We start from the raw sequence: 26765 nt of genomic DNA, 5'->3' as shown, positions 1-26765 counted from the left end.
GCCGGCTGGTTCGGTCTACCGGAGCGAACCCACCCCAACCGACAAGATTCGGCACCGAACCTTAACGGAAGACGACCACCCAGGCAGACATTTTACCCCCCAAGAGACTTCCTTCACACACCCTGGGAAGGAGACGGGACGCCGGACGTCTCGTTCGCAGCAAACTAGAAGGTTCGGTACCAGTTCGTAAATGATAGCTAGCTAAAATTTAGCTGGCTATCTACATAGCTAGCTAACTTAAGATGTAGTTTTTTTGTCTGGCCGTGATTTAAGTGTGATTTGAAGGCAAATGAGGGGATTATATTTAAAAATAAACCAATAAAAGATTTTAGTAGCTCAAGCAAAAGTTAATATTAAGGAATAACAAAACACCTTGTATTCTCAACCATCCCTCATAACGTTATCATTTTAGTAACTATGGAGACGGATAGTGATCAACAGGACGTTCCGACTAATGAGAGCGCTCTATCCGGGACTTGCACCCGCCCCTTGGCCATCAGCTCCATGTCGCTGTATGAAAGGCAAGCGGTTCAGGTGAGTTATTTTTTGTCTGCAGGTTTGGGAGGGTTACTTTAAAAATTTAATCCATACCTGTCAACCTGTACGTTTTTGCCGTACAAAGTACGTTTATTATGCATTTTAAGACGTGCAAGAAAAATTTGTCAATTATGGGTAACATCCGGTAAAGACCGACTATCACGAAACGGCAAATCAATCAAGTCTAACAAGTTCGCCGCGGTAGCCTCTATCTCGGTATCGTTTTTTTCGTTGCAAACGAAGCGAGCGGTTTGATGCTACTGTGCGCATGCTTCTGCCGCCTGGGGATTTCCCATCATGCATCATTCCGAAAAAAATATATATAGTGTAAGATTATTTTGTATTTTGTAAGGGAAAATATGACAGTTTGTATAGGCATGGAGCCGTGGAGGTTGACAGGTATGGTAATCCAATACAGTTACTTGTTACTTGTTGAAAAATGTAATCAGTAACTTAATCCGAATAATATAATATTTCAATAATGTAATTTGACAACTTTTGGATAACTCCAATACCAAATGTGTAACAAAAGTCAAAATAAAAAATATTATTAGCATGATTAAATCTTGGTTAAGATAAATAACCAATGTTGCCTTGAAGAATAATTAGAGAAAACCAAGGTTGGGTAGTTGCTTGTAGACTTAAAAAAAGGGCTAAATGTTGAACCACTTAGTATAGTTTATCAAGCAAAAATCAAACTTTATATTTTAAAGTTTAAGTTATTTGTCAATCTCTTCACGTATACTTGAGATGCAAAAATATCCAAATTACGTTTCACACTCCTATGTGCAGACATTGACGACAATAAAGTGCAGATGCGCAAGAACAGTCCTAACCTAAAATAATACAAAATAAAAGTGCAAGTGAGTGTAGGGCTAATACTTAAGTAATTCAACTGACATAAAAGACATAAGACACAACATGCAGTGGAGTGTGCCAAGCAGCAGCAGCAATAGCAATAATATAAGTAAAACGTAAAATGTTAAATATAAAAAATTAAAATAGGTAAAATAGTGATACAAGCAGCAGGTTTGTGCAGGTTGATATGCAGTTATGAGTGTTTACACGTTAAACAAGATATCTTCTGTTTTAGTTTACATTACGAGCAATCTAAGAATCCAATATTGTTTTAAACAAACCAAGTGTTCATTTTCTAAATTTATTAAAAACTCTGGGATGTCTTATATCCAAGTTTTACTTGTTTGAAGTGGGGGTAGTAATCCTTTTGACCAAATTCAGATTTACTAGGCTTGTTAAAATATTCTCACGACATAGCAATACAGTGATTTAATTGATTTAGAATAACAATTACCTACAAATACAAAAAAAAAGATATTCAATCACATTTACTAAATGTCCCTGAACACGTCAATACTGCACAATTGCGCTGCCCAGTGCCTAATATGCGCACATGTTAGCAGCCTCACAAAACTGCAGGCTTGCGCCAATTCAACAAAATGAGTGCTACATTGAAGGAGAAATTAGATACAGACAAAAGAAAAGTTTGTTTACCTGCAGCACAGTCTGCCAAACATGCAGTGGTGTATAGGGTGGCCGTTTGGATATGGCCGGCGCAGGGTTTGTGTAACCTCAATCTCTCGCTGTCTCTCTTGTGTCAGTGATTGAAATGATGATAGGCATAATTCCACTATGGGTGCATTATATGTAAGTAAATATACTATTAAATATAATTATTATTCTGCAAAGTAATCTTTATTTTAACCAAATGTACCTGTAATTTGATTATATATTTTTTCTGTTACTGTAACGGAATACAATTAAGTTTTTTTGTATTTCAATTATTGAACTCAGTTACATGGATTCCGTTACTCCCCAATGGGTGTCTGCAATGGATTTTAATGAGTTTTTCATGATTTTCCTTTCTGGTTCAGGCTCTGCAGGCGCTCCAAAGGCAGCCGCACGCAGCTCAGTATTTCCAGCAGCTGATGTTGCAGCAGCACATCAATAAAGCGCAGCTGCACAACCTGGCGACTGTGCAACAAGTCAAAGTGTGTGCAAAAATCGAAATTTTCTCATGAGCTGGCTTCCTGAGCAAAGGCTAAAAAATGATTCATTTTTTTTCAAGGCCAGCGTGACATCAAGCCCCGCCTCCTCATCCAACAGCCGTCCTGTCACCGTGGCGACGACGTCCACCCTCAGCCAGTCATTGCTTCTAAGCAGCGGGGCGGGAGGACGCGGTCAGATGTTCCTCAGGGTACGTTTGATGCCGAACGTCCTCACTTTTCGTCTTAACTTCTCCCCTTTCCTACAGGTCAACCGTTCCCTCAGAGCACCCATCTCCTCGCAGCTCATTTTTATGCCTGGCGGGGCCGCCTCTGTGACCACAGCAACTCATCCCACCAAACAAGAAGTGGTGGCGGCCACCACCTCCTCTAGCAGTCAAACGGATGGCGAGCTGGTCGGAGAAGTACATTTATTTGTACAGTAGGCCCCCAGGATGCATCATGAGTTTTGATATACCCTTTGTTTGACATTTACTTGAGCTCGTGAAATAGAGTAACGGGTGTAGGCATTGGAGATGGCGACGGTGGCCTAAAAATGAAACTGAAATGAGGAAAGCCATGACTTCAGAATTGTTTATTTTTGCTTTAATAACATTCTTCATATGAAATGAAATGAAAATGAAATAAAATGAAATGAAATGATTTGCATTTCTATAGCGCTTTTCAAGTCAATGACTTCCCAAAGCGCTTTACAATGTGCTCCACATTTCCCAATAGCGGCCTTGCAGCCATGTAAGGCGCTAACCTGCTTATTGGGGGTATTAGGGGTTCAGTGTCTTACCCAAGGACACTTTGACATCTAACACGGACGAGCCGGGATACGAACTGGGATCCCTTGATCCCAAGACGAGCGCTCTACCTCCTGAGCTACTGCCGCCCCATGTCTTGGTAATAGCAGGCTTAGTTCCCAAGGTTATCATTTTTTACTTATCCTTTAGCATTACTGCAAGCCTTGGACCCATAATAAATAAATGCATTACACAAAATACAGCATTATATCAGACTTACTAGCTAGGTCTTTACAAAGCCAATACCTGCATTTTCACAATACCTATAGCAGACAATCATTTTATATGGCAGCAAACAATACCACACAGGCAGTAACTCTTGATATGCACAAACAGCGGAAAGTTAGAATTTTTGGGCACACAAAATAATTTTTAGTTGCTGTCGCATAGCGAGGAAAATAGCAAAAAACACCTTATTGCACACTTGTAAGTGAAAACATAGTAAGGCAGGGTCTTCTCTATTCATGTCTTCCACTACTTTGTTCTAACTGTTTATCTTATCCCACAGGTCCAGAACTTGGCTTTAAAAGGTTCTTCTTGTTCTAAAGGAGTTAAGATGGAGGAAACAGAAAGAAGTGATTCAGGTGAGAGAATTGAGAACTGGACGTTCCTATTTGTACCATTTGGACATTTAGACGAGGGGTGGCCAAACCTTTTAAGTCGCGGGCTGCATTGGATTAATTCTTTTATATGGGCCAGGAGGAAAAAAGGCTTATAAATTTATTATTATTTTTTTTGCTGATACAGGGTCTCAAAACCCATACCACACCACTACATGTGGAAATTTGATAACATCAGCCTAAGTCAAGTCATGTTTATTTGTATAGGCCTTAATCATAAGGGGTCTCAAAGGGCTGCACAGACCAGATTGATAGATAGATAGATAGATAGATACTTTATTCATCCCCGCAGGGAAATTCACATTTCCAGCAGCATCCCTGAGCTGAGAACAATACAATAATAAAGCAAAGAGAATACAATATACAAATACCCAATGTGCCGTGCAAATGCCCACTGTAGCGTGTTATATAGAATATCTAAATAGTGCTACACAGAATACATATTGCAATAAAATTCGGTAATATGCAATGTAGGCGGGGTGTGGTTTAATGTGGGCTTTTACTCTGCCGGGTAGAGTTAAAGAGCCTCATGGAATGAGGAAGAAAAGATTTCTTCAGTCCGTCCGTAGTACAAGACAGTGACAGCAGTCTGTCGCTGAAACTGCTCTTCTGTCTGGAGATAATGCTGTGTAGTGGATGCGATGGATTGTCCATGATTGACAGCAGCTTTTCCAGTGCCCGTCTCTCAGCTACTGTTGTCAGGCTGTCCAGCTCTGTGCCCACAACAGAGCTCGCTTTCCTCGCCAGTTTATTGAGACGAGAGGCATCCTTCTTATTGACGCTGCCTCCCCAGCACACTACCGCATAGAAGAGGGCGCTCGCCACAACTGTCTCATAGAATATTTTCAGGAGCTTTTTGCAGATTTTGAAGGAGGCCAGCCTTCTTAGGAAGTAAAGTCGGCTTTGGCCTTTCCTACATAGAGCTTCTGTGTTGGCAGTCCAGTCCAGTTTGTTGTCCAGCTGCACACCCAGGTATTTGTAGACCACGGATTATTGCAAACTACAGACTATTATTACATCACCCCCTGACCTAAAACCTACATGAGGGCAAGGAAAAACTCAAAAACCTCAACATGAGAAGAATGAAGACACCTTGAGAAGGAGCCGCATATGAGGTAATCCCCCTTCCAGGATGACCAGGCTGCAACGGATGTTGCAATAACAAATAATACACAGATATTGTCAACATGAAATATAGGTCATTCATAAGATATAGAATAGAAGTGTGTTTTAAGCCTAGATTTAAACAGTTCCACTGAGGTTGCTGATCGAATCTCAGGGGGAAGAGCATTCCACAGCATCGGGGCCCGAATGGAGAACGCTCTTGAACCTGCGGTTCTCTTCTTGGCTCTTGGGATCACTAGTAGACCAGCATTTTCAAAGCGAAGGCTCCAGACTGGAACATAGAGGGGAATTAAATCAGAAAGATATGAGGGAGCAAGTCCATGCATGATTTTTTTATAACACCAACAGAATCTTAAAATCACATCTTAAGCTAACAGGGAGCCAATGCAAGTTAGCTAAAAGTTAGCGGGTTAATGTGATCAAACTTTCTTGTCTTAGTTGAAAGCCTCGCTGCAGCATTTTGTACCAGCTGAAGGCTCTTGATTTTGGACTTGGGGAGACCGGAGAGTAGTGCATTACAGTAATCAAGACGGGAGGTAAACAAACGCATGAATTATAATCCCCGCATCGGACTGAGACAGCATAGTGTGAATTTTAGCAATGTTGCGAAGATGGAAAAAAGCTGTTCTAGTAATATAGTGTTTGAAAGGACTGATTGGGGTCAAATGTTACACCAAAATTTTTGACTGAGTCACTTTGGGTAATATTACATTTGTTCATGTTCAGAGCAGTGTTTAAGAATAAGCATTTTTTTCACGTTTGCTTTTACCTGCACAAGATATATTTCTTTTTATGCTTGTTAATAAAGATATAATTTCATCCAATTGTTTTTGAAACAATTAATGTATAAATCCGTGTTTTGATTAATAAATAAAACCTTTATTTAAAAGTATTTGAAGAAAAGTAATGTAATATCTGCCCCTTTAAGTAAAAAAGTTGATCATTTGCATTTAAAAACTATGAAGTCTTTTCATGGCATGAAGTTTGATAGATGTCTTCCATCCATTATCTGCACCGCTTACCCTCAGTAGGGTCGTGGGGGGTTAAGGACTATACAAATAAATTTGACTTGACTTGGAAGAACATGAAAACTCCACACTGGGAGGCTGTTAGCTGGAGTTGAACCCAGGACCTTAGAACTGCGCTAACCACTCAGCTGTGATAAATATCTTGATAAGTAAAACTAATAGATGACATAAAAAATACTGAGTACAAAAAAATTGAGCCAGCTAGTTGAATGTTGGGGATGAGAGCCAAGAAAAAGTTGTTTTTATGGGGCCACATTAAGGGACACTGAGGATTATGAAGACACTACAACCACAAACATTTTGATTAGTAGTATTTTAAAAAAAAGATGTATTTATGTACCATTTTAGCCCCTTTATTTAGGTTAACCAGACCCACAGTCTTGCCTTGCCCAAAAATGTCTTTAAGTAAAAACAAACAAAGAAAATTAAGTCTTTTTTTCTATACATTTTTAATGCCCATTTTTTTAATTACAGTATTAGTGGGACACCACCTGGTCCCTCCCCACAACAAGTCAAATCATCCACCGCCGTCCCCCATCAAGATCCCAACCTACCCTCTGCCCACCCACCTCAAAGCCCACCCGCTCCTGCTCCACGGAACCCGCACCCTCACCACAGGCGGTGCGGCTACCACTGGGCAAGCTTTGGTCCTTGGCACGGCCACCATCAAACCAACTGGGGGCGGGGCACAGACTTTGGTGGTCCAACCACTGCAGAAAACACCACTGGGCAGTGATAAAGCCAATGCGCCGGTCCCCATTCAGCCTAAAACTCTCCAGGGGGTCCATCCGACCCTTCAGCTACCTTCCAGAAACCCTCCACCCATCATGCCCGCCCCGGCCCGCCCTTCAAAATCTCCCCACGTCCCCGTTCAGGTTGTTGGCTGCAGGCAGAGTGGCAGGCAGGAGGGGGTTGCCGTGCTTATGGGGGCAGCATCACAGGCTCTTGCCCCTGGGGTCCAAAGTCAAAATGGAGCCCTCGTACCTGCTGCCAAGCTCTCTGGCACCCCCCAGGCGCGGGAGTTGCAAAAAGAGGCGTCTACTAGCCAGGATTCATGTCCCACAGTGCAGGTGAGATTTGCTTAAATTTGAGCTCTCAATCAAACGTGATTATTTTTTCATTTATTTATGTATTCTCGCAGAGCAAACAGTCGGTGCTGAAGCGCAAGCTGGAGAGCGTTTCGTCGTCGTTACCGGGCGTAGCTAACACGGACACCGGTAGCATCTACTTACGCAAAAAAAAAAGAGAAAAAAAAAAACAAAATCCCATATGACTCCTTTTTCTTTCTTCACCGGTAGGTAACGCCACTTCCACTTTAGTGTCCCTTGAAGGGGGCGGGGCCAACAAGAAGGCTCCTCCCCCCAAAGCGGTGGTAAAACCACACGTTTTGACACATGTCATTGAGGGCTTCATCATCCAGGAAGGAGGACAGCCCTTTCCTGTGAGTTTGATCTCTAAAACGATATTGCGAATAGCTTAATAATATTTGAATATAAATATAATCATAAAAAACACACACGCAGAATATGGATGGACAAGTATAAAAATGTAAAAAAATATATAGAAATATAGTGTTTTTGTAAAATAATCAAAAATAACACTAATTAGTTTCTAATAAAATAATATTTGTTTTAATTTGAAATAAGTACAAAGAATATTAGATACATACAAATGTATTTAAAACAATAATATAGAAATTCGACATTTCGTTCTGTGTACATTGTTACAAAGAATGACAATACAAAGGAAATTATTATTATAGCTATAGAAATATAAAAAAATAAATATATATTATTAGTGTTTTGTAAAATAATCAAACAATAACTAACGTATTTTCCGCACTATAAGGCGCACCGGGTTATAGGGCGCACCCCGAAAAAAATAGTTTTGGGTCCTATATTTGACATACATAAGACGCACCGGATTATAAGGCGTTACAATGGGAACGTCGACAAAACAGTCAGATAGTTCAGTCCAACTTAAATACGTGTCGAGAACACGTGCGGATGCGGTGTCTGTACGATGTCACTCAAATGCATCGTTCCATCATTCGGAAGGTTAAAGTTTTGGGATTCAAGAAATGCCAACCATTCCTTAATTTCTATTTTCGCTCGCAACTTTACTGTGCATATGACAATAAACACTTGGAATTGGGTTTTAATTTAAAAATAGACACTCCATTCTATCCATTATTTGCACCGCTTATCACAGAAACATCGAGTTCAGTCTGAAACAAGATACAGGGAAAATATATAGCCGAAGTAGCTCACCGAAGTCGTTGTGTTCAATAATAATGTGCAGCCATGGTCCTCTTATATCCGTGAGTTTAGTAAATCCAGGAGAATAAAATATTTACAAATACAGAATAGTAAAAAAATGCTTTCTGTATGCCGTCAACCATGTGCTATACGCATTCATCTTTTTCGGCCAATTGCTGGCTTTGTTTTGCCGCTCCAGCCAATGCCAGCCTGTAAATGATAAAAAGGATCCGCCCCTTGACCTCCGAATAACTTTAGCCAATAGTGATCGATTCAAATGATGATTGACACATTGGTTAGCCAATGAAACGCTGGTAAATAAATCCCAGCATACACCGCGGACTACTTGGCGTTCGGGGGAAAATCTAGTCGGCGGCTGCAAGTTAGTTGGAAGACTTTGCGATTTAATATTGATCCATAAAAGAGGCGCACTGTATTATAAGGCGCATGGTCAGCTTTTGAAAAAGACTTTTAGGTGCGCCTTATAGTGCGGAAAATACGGTAGTTTTTACGAAAATGATAATAAAACATTTGAATTAAGAAAAAAGAAAATGACACAATTAATTATTTTTAAATCATTGTAAAATATAGTGATATGAAAGAAAATTTCAATTATTTATTTTTTATAACTTAAAATATGGAAAACTAAGAAATATAAAACAGAATATATATGTATATGCATATACAGTGGAACCTCGGTTCTCGACCATAATCCGTTCCAGAACCCTGTTTGAAAACCGATTTGTTCGATCACCGAAATCATTTTTCCCATTAAAAATAATGTAAATCGTTTTAATCCGTTCCAACACCCTGAATGTTTACCTGAAATGTTTAACGTAAACGTGAAGCTAACCTAGGCTAATCGTACGTTCGTACGAAAGATTACGCTAACATGAACGTGTAAAAGTAAAAAAATGTAGGTCGTTTACAAGTCATTTAGCACACGGGTCTCCACAACAAGTGGTGAGCGGTTCATTGGAAAGGGGGCTGCATTCCAATACCCTGAATGTTGGGCTCTGTTCCAGCACCCTGAATGTTTACCTGGAATGTTTAACGTAAACGTGAAGCCAACCCAGGCTAATCGTACGTTCGCGTTATCGTAATCTTCCGCACGAAAGATTACGCTAACATGAACGTGTAAAAATAAAAAAAAAGGATAAGGAAAATAATTATGAATACGATTTCTTACCTTTGTGGTGGTCAGCAGAAGGTGGACGGTGGGGTATTCCTAGCAAGACCGGACACTCGCACACTCCCTTCATATTTTGCTATTATTTCTTTCTCAAATGCAATAGTTGTACGCACTACTTTTCTTTTTTCACCTGTAGCAACTTTGCTGCTTGCACTGACTTTTTTCGGAGGCATAAGCGAAAGCAAAACGAAGCACGTCCGCACGCGATAACAGTTGGTCATGAGGGGTGGGGGGCGATCTACACCCGTACGCCGCTCAGCATCGCATCCTAGCGTACGCACTCACGCATTACCGGCGTTCGAACTCCGATTTTTTGACCGAACAGTGAAGCAAGAATTTCTCGAAATTTTTGGTCGGACTCCGATTTGTTCGAACTGAGAGGCGTTCGAAAACCGAGGTTCCACTGTATATATATATGTAAAGCTGCAACAATAGATTTGATCACATCCCCTTATCTACAGTACATGCACATATTTTATTCCCTGAACTTTGAATAACAGGTTTGCGGACCAATCGAAAACTCTGCCGGGGATGCTCTTGCTCGGGACAAGGACTCTTTAACCATGGCAACAGGTCAATGCCTTATATTTTGGGATTCTCTGTATTTTATTTTAAACATCAGTGGCTTCAATTGTTTTTAATAGAAACGTATTTGTGAAGTACAAGTCATGTATGAGACTGACCCCGCCCAATTCTGTCCCCCCCTGCAGTACTGAAATGCAAATATTGTGAGAAGTTGGCCCCTGCCAGCCAGTTCCCAGAAACCAAAAGGTTCTGCTCCACTTTGTGTACAAAGAGGTACATTTTTTGGGGTGTGTATAAAACAAATACGCAAAAAAACTTTTGTCCTGTTTTTTGTCTGCAGGCACAAACTCACCTTTGGTCGGTGGCCATCTTGTAAGCATCAACCCCACCTGTCCAATTCTGAGGACGAAGCGGACGGGTCTGAAACAAACAGAAGGAGGAAGGTGCCGCGTCGGACGAGTTCTGAAATCGCCCGGCTTTCTTTCAAGGTGAGCCAAGTAAACCCCGACTGCCGGGTCCGGTTTCCTGAACGGGCCCCGCCCCTTTTGCAGCGCCGTGCCGAGTCCAGCCATTCCGAAACCGAATCCAGCGTCGAGAACGACGACGTCGAGTCCCTCTCGCCACCTTCGCCCCATTCTTATCACCAAGCCCCGCCCCCTTCTTCTGAGGAACCGCCCCCCATTCCTTCAAGTCCCGCCTTCTGGACTGTCGACCAAGTGTCTCAGTTTATATGCACGCTACAAGGTTGGTGCACGCCCCCAGAAAAATGTTTCCGGTACCGAATCGGATTTTTGTTTGCGTTTCAGGGTGCGAGAAGCTAGCGTCGCTCTTCCTGTCGCAGGAGATTGACGGACAGGCGCTGATGCTGCTGAGCGAGGACCACTTGGTTTCGGCCATGAACATTAAGTTAGGTCCCGCCCTCAAGATCTGCGCCCACATCCACAGCCTGAGGGAATGAGACGGTACAAAATGACTCAGCAATAAAACTCTTAGCATAATGCTAACATAAAATGCGACAAACAGGCTATAAAATAGCATCAATGGAATGTTTACACTGTCAGACATCTTCTTTATCTTCTGTAAAGAGCAAAGACTTTTAATGGAATCTCAGTAGGGGTGGAACTCTTTTTTTCTGCATGACTATTCTACTACCACCTAGTGGCCGTAAAAGAACATAAGAACACTTCTTTGGTGACGTTTGGATCTCCCTACTCTGTCATATTTATACAGCAGTCTTGTCTCCCGTCTTGGACACTGAAGTCAAACTCAGTCTTACCGGCAGCTTGCATGTCATGTGTACTCTGAATGTGATATTTGTATGTTTGTATTTAATCTCTCATATTTTTTGGGACACTTTTTGGATCTTTTTGGACAGGGTCACTCTCACTGGCATACACAAACACTTACACCCACACTTATTAACAGTGTTGGGCACATTCCGTCAAAGAATTTGAAATTTTTTGAGCAAATACAAAAAAACAAGGTGACGCCTTTGACCTGAGTTTACGTGAAAAGATTTCGACTATTTTAGAAAACCGTTTTTTGGGGGGGCTTTGCCCACTAAAAAGTGCCGGCTCTTCAGGTTGTTTTTGTTGCTTTAATCCCTACATTACTAATTACTACGGAAAGACTTATCAAGGGAGGAAAAACAAAGGAAAAGAGACAAAAATGGAAAAAAGAAACAAAAGGAAAAATACTATAACAAAAGGAAAAAAAAGATAGAACAAAAAAAGGATGAACTTAAAAATGTTTATATAAACACTTAAGAATACGGGAAATATAATTAGAATATATTAAAATTACAAAACAATTTGAACATTTTTATGCTCAACAAATTTAAAGTCAAATAAACACTCACTTATCTTCTGTATAGTGCTCTCACATAAACTACCTAATTAACTTATATTGACTAAAATGCTTTCACCCTAACCCCAACTACAAAATAATTGCACAAATAGTACTGAGGGTCAATCACACATCATTTCCCTCTCACATGTAGCCTTTTATGCACACTTACAGTCTGAGGAAAAAAATCACTCAAAAATGATAAATTTCTCTCTCACTTATGACTTAAATAGTCTCACAAGTATTCACTCTCACGTGGCTACCTAAGAATCCTATTTCCCTTTCTAACATGCTCTTACATAATGAATTCTATTACAAAATTAAAAAAAAATAAACATAGTACTTTACTTGTTAGGGAAAGGCTGTCTGATACACTACCTAAGCACATAATATATAATAAAATGCTCTCACATGAACCCTAACTATCACATGTCATTCTGCTCTCACATGTACGGAAAATCTTTCATGGAAGTTAAAACACTTACACCATGAGTAGAAATCCCTCGCAAATAATATATATCCTTCCACATATGACTTAAATGTTCTCACAAACATTCGCTCTCATATAAATGACCAAAGTTTTCTTTCAGATAATGTACACTCAAAAAACAAAAAAATCACACTTCACTCATGTTTCTCTTGGGTGCTCTCACATTCGTGACTGAAAGGCTCTCACATAAACTACCTAAGCTATACTTATTATGCTAATGCAATGCTCCTAAACTAACCTTAACTACAAAATTGCCTATATAGCACTGAGAGTCCATCACTCATCATTCTGCTCTCACATACACAAAAAGGCTTTCATGCACATAAAAAAACACTTACACTCAGAAGAAAAACATACTCAACAACACATATATACATTTCTCCCTATCATATGACTTAAATACTCCCACAGTATTTGCTTTTAGATAGGCTATCCAAGAATCCTATTTATCTTTCTAACAAGCTCTCATATAATGTAAACTTTTACAAAAACTTTTTTTTTTCGCAAATGACCCTTGGCACTCAATCATCTTGGTATGGTGCTCTCATATAAGGTATATAACTTAAAGGTACTTTCATAAATTACCTGAGCATCTTATCGCTAATAAAATGCTTTCATTCTAACCAGAACTAAAAATGCATTATTAATTATTTAAAAAAAAAAAATTAATGATTATCAATGAATTATAATTGCACTCCTAGTCCTGAAGCACCATTTAACTTCATCCTGTGTGACACTATCACACGATACCTTTCACGCACATTAACACTTGAACTTTAACAAAATATTTTTTCAATTTTTAAATTAAATACTCTACCAAACATCTTCTCTCACAGATTTACAGAATATCTCATTGCTGAAAGGTCGTCACACACATAACTCATATCTAATAATGCACATTTATTTCCGCAAACCTCTCTCTCACACACACACACAATAAACAAAATGCTCACCACATTTTTGAGCTCTCTTACTTAAATCATTTTCATAAATAAAACATTTGAACCAATTACATTTCATTTGGAAATACTCTCACTCACAACTGTATTCTCTCATATATCCACTGAAAATGATGAAATTGTCACTTTTCATCCGTAATTTCTCTCATGTATTGTCCTAATAGCTGTTGTGTTTACAAAATAAACTTGTCACATCATCCTTTGTCCTAACTGTTAGAAGTGTTTTTTGTGATGATCAATCAGAGCACAGCAAAGTTGTAGGCTTCGGCGTAGCCCGCCTGGCGCAGGTACGTCTCCGTGTCCAGAATGCCAGTGGCCTGAATGAGCGTGCGCCCGTCGGCTTTCCTCTCTCCCACCTGCAGTTTTTCTTTCAGCGTCGCCACAGTAACGCGTTGCCGAGGACTCCAATGGCAGCACGAGGCTATGATGGCAAAGCTGCGAGGTAGGAGTGGCACGTTAGCGTGATAGCGCACAAGCTGGATAGCATGCTAGGTGGACTTACAGTGTTCTGGAACAGCTGGGTGGACGTCGGAGGAAATTTTCTCTCTGGAGGTGCTGCAGGAGCTCGGAAGACCTCAGCTGTGCAAAAGGTGGATCACCTATTCCAACAAGAAAATATTACTTTTCAAAAAAAAGAAAAATAAATACAGTATGGCTAAAATTTTGTTTTAAAGTGACAGTGTATAAGGATTCAGTTTGCTTTCATGACCAGTTGTGCAAGGTAAGTGACACAGAGGGACAAAGGAGGAGCATTTAACAACAATAGTGGCGACCCACAGCCTGCAGCTAAATGGTTAAAACGAGTGGTTAGAGATGGAAACTGTCAATAAATCATTTCTTTGCAAGACCAACTGTGGTAGGTGAGTGACACTGAAGGATGAAGTAGAAGCAAATAACACTAACCATAGCTGCCAGCAATAGCCTGCAGCCAAGTAGGCCACATGAATGGCTAGAGAAGGAAACGGCGGGAAAAAATGCAGACATCAGAATCTCGGGAATTCATGACATTCACTTGCATGACGAGCTGTAGAAGGTGAGTGACACGACCGACAAAGCAGGACAAGCTATCAATAACAATAACAGCAAGCTATAGCTTGCAGCAAAGTGGCTGAAAGAAGACCGTAAAAACAGATTTCTGAATCTCAGGACTTAGCGATGTTTACAAGACCAACTGTGGAAGGTGGGTGACATTGAAGATTGATCATGAGCAGCTTAAATAGCGACAAGCCATAGCCAAATGGCTACAATGAATGGCCAGAGAAGGAAATAGTGGAAAAGAAGTAGAAAAAATCCTGAATCACGGCACTCTGTAACATTCTTTGGCATGAGCACCAGTGGAAGGCAAGTTTTAATGAAGGATGAAACAAAAACAGTAGCTGCTAGCCATAGCTTGCAGCCAATTGGCTAACATGAGTGGCTAGAGAAGGAAAGTGTGAAACATTGAAGATTTCTAAATCATGTGTCTCAAAGACGTTTGCCTTCATGACCAGCCGTGGAAGTCAACTGACACTGAAGGTTGAAGTAGGAGACGCTAATGATAACAATAGCGCCTAGTTGTGGCCCATAGCCTACAACATAAGTGGCTAGGGAATGGAAACTGGGCAAAAAAGGAGATTCCCTAACCACAGAACTCGGTGACGTTTCTTGCATGACGAGCTGTGAATGACACTGAAGGACAAAGCAGGATCTGCTAACAATAACAATAATAACAAGTTACAGCTTGCTGCCAACTAACTAACATGAGTGGCTTTTCAGGGAAAGAGTGGATGAGAAGTCGAAGACGTCTGGATCAAGGGACTCTGCAACGTTTGCTCGCATGAGCAGCAATAGAAGGCAAGTTTTCAATTTTGTTGAGAATGAGTATTTCCTTGAAAAACGTTCAGGTCATTAAGGAGAGGGTCTTTAATATTTTGTCGGTATCGGTGCCTGTTATTGATATTGATCAACAATAGAGTATCAGTATTTCCCTAAATTAATGTTTAATTCAAAGGACTTTATGTAATAATTTTGTTTTGGTGCCTGGTACCTGTGTTGATTATCAGGAATGGTATCAATATTGGTATCAATGAACAATTGAATTGAGTTTTGTATCTGTATCAATGAAAAATTGCGCATCATTATCGGTATCAATGAACAATTGCTGTGAAACATTTTTTTCAAATCTATCTGTTTTAATTTATACATATATTTGTTGAAAACATGTTTGCTTACCTAACGTGATTATCTCGTACAGAAGCAGCCCGAAGGACCACCTGCCAAGAAATATTTCCAGGTTATTTTGGAAGACTTTTACCCCCCGGGATTTTTTTGCAGCTCACACGTCGCCGCTGGGGCTGAAGTCTCGGCGGGCGAGCACCTCGGGCGCTTGCCACTTCTTGGACTCGACGACAGCTTCGGCGGCACCGGGTGAAATCTGGCGGCGGTGTGCGGCACCCAGTCCCCACAGCTTGGCGGTCAGGTCGGCCCCCACCAAGACGCTCTTGGCGCACACTTTGCCGTGGACGCAGCGGCGACTGTGGAGGTACTCCTGCGTAGTACACCGTTTTTATTCATATTGACATTAAATAATCAATATTAAGCCAATCATGTCTCAGTTTTTTTAAAATAGACATTAGGTCAATAAAGACATTTTGTTTTCTAATATTACACTTCTTCAGTCAGAACCCCAAACTACATTTTATAGATTGTTTCATATATGGTTTAAAAAAAAAAAAAAAAAAAAATATATATATATATATATATATATATATATATATATATACACACACATATATACAAATATAATTTATACATCCATCTATTATCTGCACCGCTTATCCTCAGTAGGGTCGCGGAGGAGCTGGAGCCCATCCCAGCTATCTTCGGGCAGTGGGCAGGGGACACCCTGAACTGGTTGCCAGCCAACCGCAGGGCAATCGTGCTGCCCCAGTGTATCCGGAAAGTATTCACAGCGCTTCACTTTTTCCACATTTTGTTATGTTACAGTCTCATTCCAAATTGTATTAATTTAATCTCTTATCTCAAAATTCTACACAAAATACTCCATTATGACAATGTGAAAATGTTTTTTTTTTTTACTTTTTTGGAATTTATTAAAAATAGAAAACTAAGAAATCACATTTACATAAGTATTCACAGCCTTTGCCATGAAGCTCAAAATTGAGCTCAGGTGCATCCTTGAGATCTTTCTACAGCTTAATTGGAGTCCACCTGCAGTAAATTCAGTTGATTGGAGGTGATTTGGAAAGGCACACACCTGTCTATATAAGGTCCTACAGTTGAGTGTGCATGTCAGAGCACAAACACCAAGCAGGAAGTCAAAAGAACTGTCTGTAGACCTGCGAGACAGGATTGTCTTGAGGCACAAATCTGGGGAAGGATACAGAAAAATTTCTGCTGCTTTGAAGGTCCCAATGAGCACAGTGGCCTCCATTATTCGTAAACGGAAGACATTTGGAACCACCAGGACTCTTCCTAGAGCTGGCCGGCCTTCTAAACTGAGCGATTGGGGAGGTGACCAAGAACCCGATGGTCACTCTGTCAGAGCTCCAGCGTTCCTCTGTGGAGAGAGGAGAGCCTTCCAGAAGGACAACCATCTCTGCAGCAATCCACCAATCAGGCCTGTATGGTAGAGTGGCCAGACGAAAGCCACTCCTTAGTAGAAGGAACATGGAAGCCCATCTGGAATTTGCCAAAAAGCACCTGAATGACCCTCAGACCATGAAAAACAAAATTCTCTGGTCTGATGAGACAAAGATTTAACTCTATGGTGTGAATGCCAGGCGCCATGTTTGGAGGAAACCAGGCACCGCTCATCACAAGGCCAATAACATCCCTACAGTGAAGCATGGTGGTGGCAGCATCATGCTGTGGGGATGTTTTTCAGCAGCAGGAACTGGCAGACTAGTCAGGATAGAAGGAAAAATGAATGCAGCATATATAGAGATATCCTGGATGAAAACCTGCTCCAGAGCGCTCTTGACCTCAGGCTGGGGCAAAGGTTCATTTTTCAGCAGGACAACGACCCAAAGCACACAGCCAAGATCTCAAAAGATTGGCTTCAGAACCACTCCGTGAATGTCCTGGAGTGGCCCAGCCAGAGTCCAGACTTGAATCTGATCGAACATCTCTGGAGAGATCTGAAAATGGCTGTGCACAAACGTCTCCCATCCAACCTGATTGAGCTTGAGACTTATTGCAAAGAAGAATGGGCAAAACTGCCTAAAGATAGGTGTGCTAAACTTGTGGGATCATATTCAAAGACTTGAGGCTGTATTTGCTGCCAAAGGTGGATCAACAAAGTATTAAGCAAAGGCTGTGAATACTTATGTAAATGTGATTTCTTAGTTTTCTATTGTTAATAAATTCAAAAAAAGTAAAAAAAAAACTTTCACATTGTCGTAATGGAGTATTATGTGTAGAGTTTTGAGATAAGAGATTAAATTAATACAATTTGGAATGAGGCTGTAACATAACAAAATGTGGAAAAAGTGAAGCGCTGTGAATACTTTCCGGATGCACTGTATATATATATATATTTTTTTTTTTAGTTTTTTTTTTTTTTTTTTTAATTGTAGAGCATTCTCCATCCGGGCACCGGTGCTGTGGAATGCTCTTCCCCCTGAGATCCGATCTGCAAACACAGTGGAAATGTTTAAATCTAAGCTTAAAACTCACTTCTACTTTATAGCATATGAATAACCTTCTCTTCTTGTCGGCTCCGGAGCTGGGGGATGTATAATAATATTGTCTGTCTAATATAGTGTAATAATCTGTGAAGCCCTTTGAGACTCTTCGTGATTTAGGGCTATACAAATAAAAATGACTTGACTTGACTTGACTTGACTTATGTAATTTGAAAAATTTTGATCCTGTAAGATGATTAGAAATAAACAATTTCTCAGGTTAAAAAAATTCTATAGAAATAATCTTTGAAAAATGTCTACTTTTATCTTCAATTTATGTAATTTATTGCCTTAATTGTAATACTAATCAATATTTTTTATTTACTTATGAATGTATTCTTGCTTTTTTTGTTTTTTACGTTTTCCCCATTTTAAAAAAGAAGGAAAAAATGGGAGAGAAAAAAATATTAATAATCTTCTTACCTTATTTAATTTTTTCTCCACAAAATATTTTTTTTATCTTGGTGAGAAATATAGTTTTTGAATCTGTTTTATTTTTTAAAAACAGTGTGCTTTTAATTTATTTTAAATAATTGATAATATCCATTCTAATGTAATTCTAATATAATTCTATAATGTTGTTTATTCATTTTTTTTTCTCCTTTTTAGCTATATTTTTTTTCTTCCTCCACAGAGCTGTTCTTTAACCTGTAAAAAACATGTCTCCTGCTTAAAAAATATATTAAATTGAAATTAATGTAATTTTTTTTTTTTTTGCATTTTTGTTATCTTTCAAAACAATGAAAAAAACATTTATAAATTAACATGAGCATCTATTTGTATAATTATTATTATTATTATTATTATTATTAGATTTGTATTTATAATATTATTCAATAAAACATTGCTAATATTTTTCAAATAGTTGTATAGCAAAATTGAAAGTTAAAGTGTTTTATTAAAGTTATTGTCCCTTGCCCTCATGTAGGTTTTCGATCAGGGGATGGTGTAGTAATAGTCTGTGGTCTGTAGTCTGTACAGACCTTTTAGACTTTTTGTGATTAAGGGCGTCACAAATAAACATGACTGGATTAAAGATAAAAATCCTTGTGAACTATAGAATTAAAAATCAGTTTTTCACTAAGAAAATGACTTAAAGGTAAAATAAAAAACAAGCAACAGATAAGAATCTAAAAATAAAATTGATTTTTTAATATGATTTAGAATATTGTTTTTTTTTTTTTAATTTTCACTGTAAGACTTCAAAAGGCTTCAACCAACCAGAGCTGAGGCTACTTGTGTTGCCATGGTAAACAGCCTCTTCTCTGTCATTTTGCAGCCAGTTGTATCCTGCATTAATTTAAAAACAAAAATAAAATACAAATAATTTCAATCGATTTTTTTTTTCCCCCAACTGTTCCCCAGTGGGCCCATCCTAACCGGTCTTCTACATCTCCAGAGGAACCCCAGCAAATCTCCGTGGCGAAGATCCTCCATCACCATGATGGTCATGGGTGTGGGCGTGGCTGTGGGCGGAGTCCTGGTAACCACGCCCAGCACCACTGGCAGAAAAGGGTGTGGCCCCAAGCCCGACACAAACGAGAAAAAACCCCGGCAGCGCCGCTGTTCCCCGCTGCTGGCGGAGTCTGCGGACCAAGATAAGTCGACGATTATTGCCCAGGTACACAAACATTTCAAAATTAAAAGAAACCTTCATATTCCGGCATTCATTTCAAAATAAATGCGCTTGGGCATTGGTTCTCATAAAGCGGGGGGGGGGAAGCAAGGCAAGAGGTGGCCGGCTCATTTGAGCTTGGGGCACTTGTATTTTTTTCAACTTTGCCAGAATAAAGTGCAATTGCTCCGCCCTGGTTTATTCCTGGACGCTGGCTATTTCAGCTGAAAATGAAAATCTCCATTCTGATCCCTGAAAATAAGAGCCTTCCGTTCCTTTGGGGGGACATTTTCTTGTAGTTTCTCAAATATTTTTCAAATTTTAAAAGCTCACCTACGGTACATTTAAAAAAAAAAAAAAACTCAGATTCCAACATTTCATTTGAAGTGAAAACATTCTGTTCATTTCTGATGACATTGTTTTGGAATGGTAAATGGTAAATGTTCTGCATTTATATAGCGCTTTTCAAGTCAGTAAATCCGAAACAGATTTTTTTCTAGTATCGTACTTCTTTTTAAAAATTTTGATATTTAAAAATATATTAAATTGTCTTAAAAAATAATAGTTTCCTGCCATTGCCACGTCAATCAGCCTTTTAGCTATATTTTGTTCATTTCAGCTAGTTTTTCGTATTGACAATTTTATAGTAATGTCCATCCATCCATCCATTGTCTTCCGCTTATCCGAGGTCGGGTCGCGGGGGCAGCAGCGTTAAAAGGGAAGCCCAGACGTCCCTATCCCCAGCCACTTCCTCCAGCTCATCCGACGGGACCCCGAGGCGTTCCCAAGCCAGTCGAGAGACATAGTCTCTCCAACGTGTCCTGGGCCGTCCCCGGGGCCTCCTGCCGGTGGGACATGCCCGGAACACCTCCCGAGGGAGGCGTCCAGGAGGCATCCTTATTAGATGCCCGAGCCACCTCAACTGGCTCCTCTCAACGCGGAGGAGCAGTGGCTCTACTCCGAGTCCCTCCCGAATGACTGAGCTTCTCACCCTATCCCTAAGGGAGAACCCAGCCACCCTGCGGAGGAAACTCATTTCGGCCGCTTGTATCCGGGATCGAGTTCTTTCGGTCATGACCCAAAGTTCATGACCATAGGTGAGGGTAGGAACGTAGATCGACCGGTAGATCAAGAGCTTTGCCTTTCGGCTCAGCTCCCTCTTCACCACGACAGACCGGTACAGGGTCCGAATGACGGCAGACGCTGCACTGACCCGTCTGTCGATCTCCCGTTCCATCCTACCCTCACTTGTGAACAAGACCCCAAGATACTTGAACTCCTCCACTTGGGGCAAGACCTCCTCCCCGACACGGAGGGAGCATACCACCCTTTTCCGACTGAGAACCATGGCCTCGGACTTGGAGGTGCTGATCCCCATCCCGGTCGCTTCACACTCGGTTGCGAATCGCTCCAGCGAGAGCTGAAGATCACGGGCTGAGGAAGCCAACAACACCACATCATCTGCAAAAAGCAGTGACGCAATGCTGAGGCCCCCAAACCGGACTCCACCCCCGCCAAGGCTGCGCCTAGAAATTCTGTCCATAAAAGTTATGAACAGAATCGGTGACAAAGGGCAGCCCTGGCGGAGCCCAACCCTCACCGGGAACGAATCCGACTTACTGCCGGCAATGCGGACCAGACTCTGGCACCGGGCATACAGGGACCGCACAGCCCGGATAAGACTGTGCGGTACCCCATACTCCCGAAGCACCCCCCACAGGGCCTCCCAAGGAACACGGTCGAATGCCTTCTCCAAGTCCACAAAACACATGTAGACCGGACAGGCAAACTCCCATGCACCCTCAAAGACCCTGAAGAGTGTATAGAGCTGGTCCAGTGTTCCACGGCCAGGACGAAAACCACAGTGTTCCTCCTGAATCCGAGATTCGACTTCCTGGCGGACCCTCCTCTCCAGTACCCCTGAATAGACCTTACCAGGGAGGCTGAGAAGTGTGATTCCCCTGTAGTTGGAACACACTCTCCGGTCCCCCTTCTTAAAGACGGGAACCACCACCCCAGTCTGCCAGTCCAGAGGCACTGTCCCCGATGTCCACGCGATGTTGCAGAGGCGCGTCAACCATGACACGCCCACAACATCCAGAGCCTTAATGAAGTCTGGGCGGATCTCATCGACCCCCGGGGCCCTGCCACCGAGGAGTTTTTTGACAACCTCGGTGACTTCAACCCCAGTGATACGAGAGCCCAACCCAGAGTCCTCAGGCTCTGCTTCCCCAGAGGAAGACGTGCCGGTGGAATTGAGGAGGTCTTCGAAGTACTCCGCCCACCGATTCACAACGTCCCGGGTCGAGGTCAGCAGCGCCCCATCGGCACTATACACAGTGTCGATGGCACACCGCTTCCTCCCCCTAAGACGTCGGATGGTGGACCAGAATTTCCTCGAAGCCGTTCGGAAGTCGGCTTCCATGGCCTCGCCAAACTCCTCCCACGCCCGAGTTTTTGCCTCAGCAACCGCCAAAGCCGCATTCCGCTTGGCCAGTCGATACCTGCCAGCTGCTTCCAGAGTCCCACAGGCTAGGAAGGCCCGATAAGACTCCTTCTTCAGCTTGACGGCATCCCTCACCGCCGGTGACCACCAACGGGTCTGAGGGTTGCCGCCGCGGCAGGCACCGACTACCTTGCGGCCACAGCTCCGATCAGCCGCCTCGACAATGGAGGCGCGGAACATGGTCCACTCGGACTCAATGTCCCCCGCCTCCCTCGGGACATGGGCGAAGTTCTGCCGGAGGTGTGAATTGAAACTTCTTCTGACAGGAGATTCTGCCAGCTGTTCCCAACAGACCCTCACAACACGCTTGGGTCTGCCGGGTCGGGCCGGCATCTTCCCCCACCATCGAAGCCAACTCACCACCAGGTGGTGATCAGTTGACAGCTCCGCCCCTCTCTTCACCCGAGTGTCCAGAACATGCGGCCGCAGGTAAGACGAAACAATGACAAAGTCGATCATCGAACTACGGCCTAGGGTGTCCTGGTGCCAAGTGCACATATGGACACCCTTATGTCTGAACATGGTGTTCATTATGGACAGACCGTGACGAGCACAGAAGTCCAATAACGAAACACCACTCGGGTTAAGGTCAGGGGGGCCGTTCTTCCCAATCACGCCCCTCCAGGTCTCACTGTCATTGCCCACGTGAGCGTTGAAGTCTCCCAGCAGTACGAGGGAGTCCCCAGGGGGCGCGCTCTCAAGCACACCCTCTAAGGACCCCAAGAAGCGTGGGTACTCCAAACTGCTATTTGGTGCATAAGCACAAACAACAGTCAGGACCCGTCCCCCCACCTGAAGGCGGAGGGAGGCTACCCTCTCGTCTACCGGGGTGAACCCCAACGTACAGGCGCCGAGCCGTGGAGCAATCAATATGCCCACACCGGCTCTGCGCCTCTCACCACGGGCAACTCCAGAGTGGAAGAGAGTCCAACCCCTCTCGAGAGGACTGGTACCAGAGCCCAAGCCGTGCGTAGAGGTGAGTCCGACTATATCTAGTCGTAATTTCTCAACCTCACGCACCAACTCGGGCTCCTTCCCTGCCAGAGAGGTAACGTTCCATGTCCCAAAAGCCAGTTTCTGTAGCCGGGGATCGTCGCGCCAAGGACCCCTCCCTTGGCTGCTACCCAGCTCTCTGCGCACACGACCCCTTTGGCCCCTCCTACAGGTGGTGAGCCCATGGGAAGAGGGTCCCACGTCGTCCCTTCGGGCTGTGCCCGGCCGGCCCCCGTGGGTAAGGGTCCGGCTACCAGGCGCTCGCCAGCGGACCCCACCTCCAGGCCTGGCTCCAGAAGGGGGCCCCGGTAACCCGCGTCCGGGCGAGGGAAATCGAGGACCAAAGTTTTCTCTCATCATTAGGGGTCTTCTGATCTGCGTTTTGTCTGGCCACTCACCTAGGACCTGTTTGCCATGGGTGACCCTACCAGGGGCTTAAAGCCCCCGACAACATAGCTCCTAGGATCATTGGGACACACAAACTCCTCCACCACGATAAGGTAGCAGATCAAGGAGGAGTTATAGTAATGTAAAGATGTATAAATAATACTACAATAATATATAATAAAACAATAATATCACAGTATAATAGATGACTGACCTTTAAGTACCCTCAACACAACGCCCTTATGTCCCATCCGGGCGCGGTAGAGTTGGATGCTGTTGCCCCCGGCAACGGGCAAGGTCGGGTTCAGAGCGGTCACTTCCGTAAAATCGCCAATACGTCCCCTGGTGGCCATTGGCACTTCCTCATGTTCCAGCGGGTTAATGCCAGGTGGCGCTAGAACAGGTAAAACACCCCCCAAAATACTTTTAAATAAGAATTTTCGAGTTTGTAGCTTTTTTGGATTGATACCAATATCGATACTGGTACTGAGATCACTTAATCGTGAATTTGATTTTTCTTATTACTAGTATCCATAATTTGGGAGTTTCCAATGTAATTACCGTCAATGCCCTGCAGGGGTCGCGTCCGCCTGCGGGAGGAGCGTCGGTATCGTGGCAGAGGGGCGTTAGCACGGTGCAGATATGCCAATAAGAACGTGATGAGGAGGGTAATGGCGCTAAGTCCCAGGAGCACCGTCGGAACCACGATCACATCCAGGCGATACTTCACCACCGCTAGTGCACCACAAAACAAAGAAAAAATATGAGCGGGATTTTTTTTTTCACCAATTAAAAACATTTTCAGTGGTAAAATAAAATTCTTAAGTACAAGGATCTTAAAAAGCACATTTTTGAAGAACCTATTATTTTTTAACAAAACAAAACGAAAAAAATGAACCTGATAGGGATCAAATTATATCTCTTTGTATAAAAAAAATTAAACACACCAACTAATGTCATTTTTTATATTTGAAAATAAAGAAACAGGAAGAAAAAAAACAAAATCATTTTTTTTGAAATTATTAAAAAACATGCCCCAAAATATAAAAGAAATATAGGAAATACATATAAATTATAATATACAACTGAAAAAAATAATCAACCTGGAATAAAGTCGCTAGAATCATATTTATGTAAAAACCAAAAACTATTTTGTTAAACAAAAACAAACAAAATGTATATACGAATTAAAAAAACAACATACGAAATATAATTGGTAAAGTTAAAATAAAATAAACCAGGATAAAAGTTTACAATAATATTTTCAATAAAATAATATTCAATTCAATTTGATTTATTTCTATATCCATCCATCCATTATCTGCACCGCTTGTCCTCAGGAGGGTCGCAAGGTTTTGAATATATATATATATATATATATATATATATATATATATATATAGAAAATGTATTTATTTATTTATATACAGTACTTATAAAGTATATATTTATCACCTGCCAGATTCCCCTTAACACACGCATGGTCCCCGGTTCGAGATCGAGTGGAAAGATTTGTTAGCCTGGAGAGGGATGGGTGCCACCAGGCTGTACTTGCCCAAAACACACCGCAGGAAACGGTCCCTGTACAACTCTAGTGTTTAAGGGATCCACCCACCCACTGTATATTAAATATAATATAAAATATGAAAAATATAAATTAAATCATGATAAATTCAAGTATAATAAACCACAGGAAAAAAATGTCACAAAAGTCATATTTCCGTAATTTAAAAAAAAAAAACACGATTATATATATATATATATATATATATATATATATATATATATATATATATATATATATATATATAAACGAAATATGAACTGTATAAAAAGCTTCATATTATTCAGAATGCTAAAAAAAAACTAAAGGACAGAATGATTAATATTTGTTGAGGCAAATTGATTTAAAATAAAACATTTTATTTATTAAATGGATAAGTATGATCGAGATTTTTTTTCATCAAGAATAATATACAGATGATATTTTTTTGGCAGTGTAAAAACCTTATTATCAGATTTTCATGGGATTTCGTTTTAGAAAGATGGAAATAAAATTTGAAATAAAAATGGTATCGTGTATAAAATAATAAAGTGTATAAATTGTAGAATGATAAAGTAGTTGTTTTCTCTATATGTAGGGTTTTCTCTATATGAAATGACTAATGTGCACTTGTGTTTCCTTTACACACCCCAATTAGTTGTGAGTCATTGGCTGCCAAACGGTCATTTTTCGTTCAGTTTCACGGGCGTGTCTGAAATAAGTCGTATATTTTCCGTGACAAGGCGTTTTTTTTTTATGATGACGAGGCAAAAAAAAGGTTCTTACTGCATAAATTGTCGTCGGGTGCACACGTGCTATTGCCTGATGTTGTGTTGCTCGACATGCTGCCAAGGGGCACACAACCTATAAAGCAGAAATCATTTTAGTGTTATAACATTGTTATTACACTGTTATTACCATGTTATTGCACTGTTACAATCTGAAACCTTTTTAATACAGTTGGGATTGATTGTTACTTAAAAAAGGCATCTGGTACCTTAATTTATTTTTCACCTACCGGGAAGTTTTTTCACACCTGTTTACATTTGGGTGGCCCTAACCTCACCTTTTTCTGGAATGGCCAATCCACACTAAAGTGATGTCATCTAAAGTGAATAGGATGGAACCAGTTTGACTCCATTTTCTATATTGTGCAACACAAAAGCGGAGTGACTCGCACACAAAATCTCATATTCTTTATAAAAGTTGTTGTCAATTTTGCTCTAAAATGTAGCTTAAACGTGTTGTCAAGCTAGCGTCAAAAAAATGGCCACCCCGGCCGACTTGCCTGCGCGATTGGTCGGCGTCCGCTCATTTCGGGCGCATCATGCTGCCTCGTCGAGAAGTTTTCCCATTGCTGTCACGAATGATTTTCAGGTATCGTGGCACCCCTGGCCACGCCCGCTACAGGTTGGCCACGCCCACCAGCAGAAAAGATTCATGGTATTGCTTCATCTTCAAAATAAAAGCCCAGAGTTTTTCTTTTCCGCTCTTGTTTGCATATTGTAATATTTTATCCTACCCAACTCTATTTTGGCAATTTTCAAAATAAAAGCCCGGGATTTTTCCATATTGCTCTAGTTTGCTTATTGTAACATTTTGGCTTATCCAGACTCAGTTTTGAAACAGCTCAAAATAAAAGCTC

At 41.4% G+C, this 26765-nt stretch overlaps 2 protein-coding genes across 6 annotated transcripts; one reads left to right on the top strand and one right to left on the bottom strand.

Annotated features, from left to right (window-relative positions):
* Positions 1-13590, top strand: LOC148370895 (polyhomeotic-like protein 1). 4 transcript variants are annotated; one of them, XM_088328692.1, is made up of 14 exons: positions 1-171; positions 413-534; positions 2430-2546; positions 2624-2752; positions 2810-2956; positions 3858-3933; positions 6597-7192; positions 7264-7339; positions 7421-7563; positions 10073-10145; positions 10283-10370; positions 10438-10585; positions 10649-10841; positions 10904-13590. In XM_088328692.1, the coding sequence occupies exons 2-14, from the start codon at positions 418-420 to the stop codon at positions 11053-11055; spliced, it is 2055 nt and encodes a 684-aa protein (XP_088184818.1). In that variant the 5' UTR covers positions 1-171; positions 413-417; the 3' UTR covers positions 11056-13590. The 4 variants fall into 4 exon arrangements, with proteins under 4 accessions (XP_088184818.1, XP_088184817.1, XP_088184816.1 ...); XM_088328691.1 differs by having other exon boundaries at positions 2810-2965; XM_088328690.1 differs by having other exon boundaries at positions 10438-10841.
* Positions 13320-26525, bottom strand: LOC148370894 (tyrosine-protein kinase STYK1-like). Of its 2 annotated transcripts, XM_088328706.1 has the most exons (11): positions 26409-26463; positions 26187-26264; positions 25907-25984; positions 24139-24312; positions 23792-23971; positions 19457-19662; positions 19298-19366; positions 15710-15918; positions 15603-15643; positions 13894-13990; positions 13320-13826 (listed from the first exon to the last, which is right to left on the bottom strand). In XM_088328706.1, the coding sequence occupies exons 3-11, from the start codon at positions 25962-25964 to the stop codon at positions 13631-13633; spliced, it is 1230 nt and encodes a 409-aa protein (XP_088184832.1). In that variant the 5' UTR covers positions 25965-25984; positions 26187-26264; positions 26409-26463; the 3' UTR covers positions 13320-13630. The 2 variants fall into 2 exon arrangements, with proteins under 2 accessions (XP_088184832.1, XP_088184831.1); XM_088328705.1 differs by lacking the exon at positions 26187-26264 and having other exon boundaries at positions 26409-26525.
* Positions 26526-26765: the final 240 nt, after the last annotated feature.

Source organism: Urocampus carinirostris, chromosome 2 (genome assembly GCF_059441175.1).
Source record: "Urocampus carinirostris isolate Australia breed hairy pipefish chromosome 2, RoL_Ucar_1.0, whole genome shotgun sequence".
NCBI classification, from domain to species: Eukaryota; Metazoa; Chordata; class Actinopteri; order Syngnathiformes; family Syngnathidae; genus Urocampus; species Urocampus carinirostris.
The sequence above is the reverse complement of the archived record's forward strand: the minus strand, read 5'-3'. Positions and strand labels throughout refer to the sequence as shown.

Bases quoted from the DNA above. Each gene is read 5' to 3' on its own strand.
- LOC148370894 (XM_088328705.1), bottom strand. From the start codon at position 25,964: ATGTCGAGCAACACAACATCAGGCAATAGCACGTGTGCACCCGACGAC. The intron at 15,644-15,709 runs GTGAGCTGCAAA...ATTTCTTGGCAG, and splicing joins TTCAGCCCCAGCGGCGACGT to GTGGTCCTTCGGGCTGCTTC. The intron at 13,827-13,893 runs GTAAGTCCACCT...CCTACCTCGCAG, and splicing joins CCCAGCTGTTCCAGAACACT to CTTTGCCATCATAGCCTCGT.
- LOC148370895 (XM_088328689.1), top strand. From the start codon at position 418: ATGGAGACGGATAGTGATCAACAGGACGTTCCGACTAATGAGAGCGCT. The intron at 10,146-10,282 runs GTCAATGCCTTA...CCCCCCCTGCAG, and splicing joins CTCTTTAACCATGGCAACAG to TACTGAAATGCAAATATTGT. The intron at 10,371-10,437 runs GTACATTTTTTG...TTTTGTCTGCAG, and splicing joins TCCACTTTGTGTACAAAGAG to GCACAAACTCACCTTTGGTC.